Genomic DNA, 8403 nt, shown 5'->3' on the forward strand with positions numbered 1-8403 from the left:
GCCTTCCTGAATGGCAGAGGCAGGTTTCGAACCATGGGAAGAGAATCATAAATCTGCAAAAACAAAAAAGTAACATCTTCAGATGTCCACATTTATAGATTCTGCTTCCTAAAATCTCTAACACTGTTCTGAAAAGAAGACAGTGGTGAGGGTGTCATGATTAGTTATAGAGACTTCAAAAATGATTTAAACCGGCATTGCTTCTCAAAGCCAGTAATGACCATGGCCTGTGGTTTTCATAGAGAAAAAAAATATTGAAAAAAATAAAATGTTTGCAGGAGACATTAAAGTTTATGACGTTAAATTGATCTTTTTCAGTCTCTCTAAAACACCCTGTGACTTACCATAGCCCACGGCCCGTTGGTCATCTTGGCATTGTCAGTAAAGCATTTAATAATCACTTTGATCATCTCGTCGTTGTACTCAAAACGTTTTCCATACAGAACCTGGCAGATGATGTTAGAGGCTGCGTTATGAAACATGATCTGAGGACTCAGGGTTGTTCCTGCAAAATATTATGGCACAAATTGAAGCATAAAACATCTGACACAAATGGTAAAAGCTAAGCTCCAGCAGTGACGAACCAATGCTGTTTTCCAGAGTCTTTACTGTGTGTTGAATCTCTTCATGAATCCGCTCCTCCATTGACTTCTTCCCCAGACCGAAGTTCCTCAGTGTCATCAGTGCAAAGCGACGATGTTCTCTCCAAGCAGTACCATAGTTTTCCAGGACCACTCCTGTTTGTACGAGGAAAGAGAATAAGATTGAGGTAATAAATAAAAAATGTATATTTGTTTTATCTTTCTAGTTTTAGTAAAGATTAAAATAGTCAGACATGGGTTCACTTTGCAAATATACCTTATCAGAAGGAAAATAACATTTCTCTAAAACTAATAAAAATATTTAGGCTTAATTAATCTTATTACTAAGAACAAAAAAAAAAACAATTGTTTAAAGAGGAATTGCTTTGACACCAATCAACATCACTGTAAGATAATATTAGGGATTTATCCCTAAAATGTTGTGCAAGAAAAACATTTGTGTAACATTTAACTTCCTTAATCTTGTGGTTTTGTAGTTTCTATTGTCATCTTTAGAAAGGACGAAGTAATGGATGTCTCTGAATGGTAATACTTCCCTATTTTAAAGCGTTTGGGAAAGTGATGAAAAGGATCATTCATCTACTAATAGAGGACCGAGATTGGAGCCCTGTAGTACCCCAGGATTGTATTTTAGGATGAAACCTTGTGTCTATTCCTGTTACCAACATTCTGTTTAGTATGTATTTTTGAATTCAATTAAATAATTTCCTAAACCCTTAAACATAAAAAAGACAGTTTTAGAAGTGTAAAAATAGTTTTGAAACAAGAAGAAAAAAAGCTAGGAAGTGATTAAAAACCATGAATTAAAATCTACTGAATGATTTACTGAAGGGTTTGTTGCTATTAGTAACTTAAACCACCTGTGAACACGAGGAAAAGAGAAACCGCAAAAAAAAAACCAAACAACTTTGTTTTGAAAGCTGCTGAGCATGAAACACTGGTTACGCCTTAGTTACTGTACAGTATGTCCAATGTTTGTTCAGTGATGATGAAAAGACTTTTACACTACAACAACTGAGGAAAAGGTGAGCTGGATTTACCTCCCAGGTTTGTTGAATTCACCTCTTAACATGTACCAGCATAGTGCCGAATGCTTTTCTTCCTGTTAAAGCAACTCTTTGTCTTCATTTTAATTCACTGTAACAACAATGGAATGAACCTCGCCTTAGAAAACCGTGCAGGCTTGTTATACATGTGTAGACATTTTGTTTTCATGCCTGGATTTTATGATATTCAGCTTTGGAAGAAAATTATTTCTTTAAAATCAACCTAAAACCTTTAACATGTTTACAGGTAGATATTCCTGCAATCCTGTGAAGACTTTTGAACAAAAATGAAGCTTTAGCGAAGTACCTATTTCCTGAGTGACGTGGTTGATGAACATATCTTGGGGTCGTCCAGCAAAATCTGTGCCTTTGATCACCAGTACCTCCTTCATGGCTTTTAACCCATTGATGACCACAGCAGGTTGTGGGCCAATGAACACGCTGAAGACATTTCCATAGGATTTCCTCAGCTGGGAAAGAAGCAAATGAAACGTTTGTGTTGAAAACACACGTTGGCCAAGTAATAGTGTCTGGTCAGAGACTTGGAATCCACTGTTGCGTCAAAATGCTTCTAAATCAAATGTGCAGAAAAAAAAGTCTTAAGACCCACACCAACCATCTTTTTGTCTATTCTAAAAGTATTCCCAGTGATCTTTTAATTATGATTATGCTGATTTTTAGGCAAATGACATGAGCATTTGACTCTGAACTGTGGGCGGGACCATTGGTACAGAGTAACACTCCCTGTTCCCGAGAGCTCTTTGTTTTTCATGCTCTCCCACTAGCTTATAACCCGTCACACCTCCTTCTTGCAACCTACTGCAACACATACACAAGAAATACCTACTTTTTCAAGAGGATTTTTTTCAACTGTTCCTAATTAACAACAATTTAAATAAAGAAATGTCTTAACGTGTGTTTTCCATAATCAGAAAACTGCCACAAGAACATGTTAAAAACACCAAAAACACAGTTTTTTTTATTAGAGTAGGTCTTTAAATAGTTTAAGGTTTATTTTTGTTTGCTTGCCTTTTGTAAATCTTTAAACTCTAAACTTCTTGTGAAGTTGAGTTTTGCCTTCCAGCCCTTTTCTCCCTTCGTTCCCTTTGTCAAGCTCTCATTTAAATGCAGCCAGTCTTTGTTGGGCTTTTTGTTTTTCTGCGTTTCTGTTGGACTGCAGAAACTGATTTCTGTTTGGGATGGGGAAAAAGGAATTTCGAGCATTTATCTTGGCTGTTTGCATTAAACTTGAGCCACAGATAACTTTGTAAATGACCCAGGTTGCTATCAGCGTGAAGAGAAACAGCCGTGACTTAAAGCTTTGCTAGGACGCAGGCCAAGTGTGCAGGAGGTTAACTCTATAGTCTTTCTGAGAAACATCTAATGCTTTGAAATCATGCAGCACAGAAAGGTTTGAATCATACTTTTTGGTATAAATCTACCAAAATTCTGCTTATTTGTCCTTAAATTCTTGTTTTGGGTGCACTACAAGTCAATTAATTGTCTACTCTTCTCTCCACAAAAGGGATTATGCAACCCTCGACATGAGCAGGAACTATTCTTTTTTTTTTTTTTCTAAGTGCAACCCCAGTCCATGCAGAATGTCCTTACCCTCTCAAAATCATTCAGAGGATCATCTGTACTCAGGTGCAAAAGGTTTCCCAGCACAGGCAGGGTGGGGGGTCCCGGTGGGAAATTCTTTGGTCTCTGAGGTTTCAGCAGGAAGATGAGGACAAAGATCAAAAGCCCAAGCAGCAACAGAGAAGCAAACATGGTTGCATAGACTTGACGCCAGAGCTCCGAACTATTGGGCTGATTTGAAGAAAGAGGGTGGCTCAGCTCTGCTGTTAGCCCTGCCCCCCCAACCCCTCTGTGACTGTGTAAACAAGAGTTTCAACTTCCAGACCGTGATAGGTTCCAGTATGGTTCCAGCAGGAAGTGGATGGTTCAGAGATTAGAACTCACAAAGAGACAAACCCCTACATGTTGTGTTTTTTTTAAGGAGAATACTGCCGGTTTCATTTCAAGACTTTGTAGAAGTGTCTCTAAACTAGAGAGTGAACTCTACGTTTTAATAGTTTTTTTTTCCCCAAAAGTCAGTTTTCTTTTAGTTCTTGACAATTCACTGAAAAGATTATTAAAGCTTCATCCCATTTGTTAAGAAAAAAATGTTAAAGAAAACATTTACCTAAAAGAAAATTTAGCTTAGAGGAGGAAGAGCATCATGGTGGCATTAGGTTGGGTCACAACATTCACTTTTTTTTTTTTTTTTATAAATTCTGTTCTTGTGTAAGTGAGGGAGAAAAGGAGGGGGTGTAAATGTGGATGACTGATAGGAGTGAGTCATTGATCAAGTGACCTTATGGGTCAAAGGTAAATACTGTAGTTAAAATGATTTGTATGAGGCATGAGGGGTAAAAATCTTTTGCCTCTTTTCATTTTTTTAAGCATTTTTTTTGTTCAAATGCTTTTGTAATGTTTTGTTTTATAGAATATTATGTTTTAAATTGACAGAGGAAAAAGGTTGTTAATGTTGGCGTGGAGAAACATCTTTATAAAACCAAACTGAACTGCACCGTGGTTTGAATGTTGGTTTAAAACTCACAATGACTCTGACCCAGAAGAGCATTTCAGTTCCTTAAACCCATTATAATTAAAATCATGTTTTTGCTGTTTTTTTTAAGATGTTCTTAAGATGTTTTTATGATTTTTCCCATGATGTAGGACATACATTAAATAATTTAAGATTAAAACTGTGTTTCTGAGTATTCCTTTATTCAAATCGTGTTGAATCAGGAGCTGATGACTCCAACGGTCGACAAGCCTCATATAAATCATTTTAACTACAAGCTAAAAGCTTAGGTTTGTGATGCTGCAACTGCCATGTATTGCAATTCCATATCCTCCACATGTAGATAAATATATCCATTGATGTCTTCCTTTTACTCATCAGAGCTGTAATCTGTCTCAAAACTGTACAGCTGGATAGCTCCAACATTGTTTTTTGCTACTCTAATGTTTAGCTAGGGGTTCTGAGGAGCTATAAGCTAACAGGAGAGAGTGTAAACAAAGGCATGATGGGATATCAAGGTAGAATTATTCTGGTTCACTGGTTCACAACACAAATACACCCGGCTTCTGTGCAACCATGCCTAACCCGGGGGAGGAGGGGCCAGGAGACAATTGTAATATATATGGTATTTTGCATTTAAAATGAAAGTTTTTTTTGTTGAAAACAATTATCTCCACTGAGAAAACAGGTGTTTGTGCTAGCCTGGGTGGCGGTAACTGTTCACCTCTTATGAGAGATGCTATGTTCTTTTTATATTTTTGCTTTTGTTTGTGCCAAAAAATATACATAATTCTTATTTATCATTAAAAATAAGGTCATGAATGAAAAATCCAAATTTCTTGAAGGCTAAATAAAACTATGCAGCTCCTTCTAGGTTTTGATCAGTCGAAAACGAGCCAAAAGACTTTTTTACTGTTAAAGGTTGCCGACCCCTGGTATACGCCCTTTAAGATTGAAGTCGCTTGGAGAGTGAAAATTGTTCATGCATTTTTTCTTCAATTTCTGGCAACAGCAAACAGACAACATGCCAGAGTAAGTGAATGTGAAGTAGGGTGCCGTACAACAGTATCACTCATTCATCCCATACAAATACTTCACGATACACTTACCACACGCATAAATATGGTACATTTTATGGCTTCCCTTTAAGGTATCCAAGACACAGCTGCACTCCCTTTAAGATGCAGTCACTCCTCTCCATGACCCATCATGGGTCCGGACAACCCAAAAACCATATGAGCGCATGCGACAAAGGCCTCATAGGGCCTTGATGATTCTGATTAAGACCAAGAGAATCATCACATCCACTGTTCTGCAAATGTTGCTCAAAAATCCCAGCCTGCATTTAACACAGAAGTGGACTGTTGATACCTCAAATGTTTTTTTTACTTTTCACATATACATTTCGCACGGTGGCGCAAGTGGTTAGCGCTCTCGCCTCACAGCGAGAATGCCCCGGTTCAAATCCCGGCTGGGACCTTTCTGTGTGGAGTTTGCATGTTCTCCCCGTGCATGCGTGGGTTTTCACCGGGGACTCCGGCTTCCTCCCACCGTCCAAAAACATGCTTCATAGGTTGATTGGTGACTCTAAATTGCCCCTAGGTGTGGATGTGAGAGTGGATGTGTGTGTGATTGAGGCCCTGCGACAGACTGGCGACCTGTCCAGGGTGTACCCCGCCTTCGCCCATCAGTGGCCGGGATAGGCTCCGGCACCCCCGCGACCCCGAAAGGGATGAAGCGGTCAAGAAAATGGATGGACATACACATTTCTATATATGCTTATTATCTTGATGCTGAGATTGGTGCTCAGCAGTTTTGCAGACATACAGCACGCCTATGTTTCTTTTATGATAAGGTTTATAGTCTAGGTGGGTCTGCCTCACTCTGAGCTCCGTGTTTATTATGCTTCTATTGATCTAGACTGCTGGGTCTTTTTCATGACTCTGTTCTCTCTTGTTTATTTTTTTCTTTCTTGCATCTTTCCTTGTTTCCTGACTCTGAGGGCTTTGCTGTTGAAATGACTTGCTTCTGTCAAGTAAAAAACTGATTATTCTATAGCTTCTGTTGTGGATTTGAAAACAATAATCACTGCTGATTAAGTGAAAGCCGCTCGTTTTCATGTGACTTTTCTGCCTCTGCAGCACCTTCAACCATGCTTTTGCCTTTGACTGTCAACTCACCTTGAAAATAACGCTAACTGCTGATCACCGGCTTCTGTTATTAAAAATATTTAGTCGTCATGAGCAAATGACTAATTCGCTGAATGATTAAATCTCTGTCAATTAAATTGTCACAGACAGACTCTGTTTGAATTAATGAGCCTTCTATACGTCACAACAGCTCTGCTCCACATGCACTAAACACCACAGGGAAAACATTCTTTAAATTAAAAAAAAATGCCATAGGGGGACTTTAAATACATTGATGACCTTGTTTTCGGTCATCATCGCTGTGAAAGGAGGATTGTTTTTCTCACATCAGTTCCTCCTTTTCACATATTTTAACCTCACCTGCTCCACCTTCATTGGTTCCATAACTGAATCTATTGGCACACAGGCACATTCTTTTGTCCCTGTGTGACCTTTTCTAATTGGAGGTGGTATTTGTAAAAGACCTCTGTGGTTTCCTGCTTTTCACGCGTTGGTGTGATCCGAATGTTGACGACCTTCCTCTTTCCTGAATGGGATTTTCACAGAATTCCACATGACCCTGACGCAGACTCACTTCCTGTCTGACACAACACTTGCTCTTTAGTGAAATGTGTGCCCACATCACATTTAAAGAGGAATAAGTCACAGTGTCTACCGCTTGTTTACTTATGCCTAATTTACAAACAATTTAAGGATTTAGGCTTGACAGAGAATTTACTGTGTTCCAGGAAAACCTGCATATCTTACTTGGTGTACTAAAACAATTAGAAAAGTAAGAAAATATGATGCACGACATTAGAAAAACTTATGACATGTGATATTAGTGGTCAAAATTTAAATGACAATATGACTTTCTCTACATCACCATGTAGCAAAACGACTGATGCATCCTTTTCATTTCACTGCATCAGTTTTATTTAAATACATTCAACAGAACTTAAATTATACTCCGAATGACCCGTGTCTACACAGGAGAAGAGTATGTAATATAAAAGCGGCCTATTCGATTGGTCAAATACTATTTAATTTGTTAAATACGTCAAGCTGCCATAAGACTGTTTTTGCATGTGTAAACATTTATAATAACCATTTATTGTAATTTAAGCCGTCTTTTCCGATAAGTGTTTTGCACAGGCGGATTTTGCGATGATGATAAATTTGCAAAGTATTGAGCAGGCCTGGTAAATGATAAATAGCGTATACTTTGATCAAATACAAATTCTTCCCCCTAACCCAGGGGGGAAAATGATGTCTCTAATCTGGCCCGCCAAACTGGAATAAATTATACCAGTGAAAATGTTTTATTTTCCCTGTAATTCTGGTGTCTACCCATAGATGGCACACCACAAATACATTTACTTTTGTCTCTGTGCAGAAAGTTATTTTACATTTTAAGCTTTTTTTTAATTTTTTTTTAACTTTCATTTGCATTTTTTGAGTTTGACAAAAAATAATCACAATTTTTAAAATAAAACTCTAAAATGATCTGTTTTAATATATACACACACATTCACACTCTGCTGCCTTACGCTGGCGCCATCCTATAACCACCAGCATCAATGTGGTCTTCAACGTCTTACCCAAGGACACTTTGACGCATAGGTGAGCAAGGCAGTAACCAGATCTTCTGATCAGAGGTCCACTGATCCGAAAATCATTTACACACATCTTGATTTTTGATACTTGATTTACGTTAATTACTTTTCGAATGAAAATGATCCCATTTTTATTTGCATGTTGATTTACTTTAATTATTTTTTATTGAAAAGAAAAAGAAAATCAGCATTATCATACTTGCTATACATTAATGACTCTTCTAATGGAAAATAATTGCATACAAATAAATAAATTTCTGTCACTTGATTTATATAAATGATTTTTTTCTAATGAAAAACAATCTGTTTTCTTGAATTCTGATAATAGATCTGCATATGCAATGACAAAGTCTGAAATAGTGTCATATCTACTTACATAGTCATGTGATTTATTGAGGATTCCTAATAACCTGAATCTTTGTTGGAAAGATATAAATA

General features: G+C 37.6%; 1 protein-coding gene across 1 annotated transcript in view; it reads right to left on the reverse strand.

Annotated features, from left to right (window-relative positions):
- The window catches only part of LOC112152622 (cytochrome P450 2F2), a gene marked incomplete in the record, with an annotated part of 9551 nt that extends 5188 nt beyond the window's left edge, over positions 1 to 4363 (reverse strand). The window contains 5 exon segments of the mRNA XM_024282308.2: positions 1 to 53; positions 345 to 505; positions 585 to 737; positions 1956 to 2118; positions 3260 to 4363. Of these exon segments, the coding sequence (XP_024138076.1) occupies positions 1 to 53; positions 345 to 505; positions 585 to 737; positions 1956 to 2118; positions 3260 to 3421 (692 nt within the window).
- Between the last annotated feature and the right edge of the window lie 4040 nt (positions 4364 to 8403).

This window comes from Oryzias melastigma, linkage group LG6, assembly GCF_002922805.2.
Source record: "Oryzias melastigma strain HK-1 linkage group LG6, ASM292280v2, whole genome shotgun sequence".
Lineage (NCBI taxonomy): Eukaryota > Metazoa > Chordata > Actinopteri > Beloniformes > Adrianichthyidae > Oryzias > Oryzias melastigma.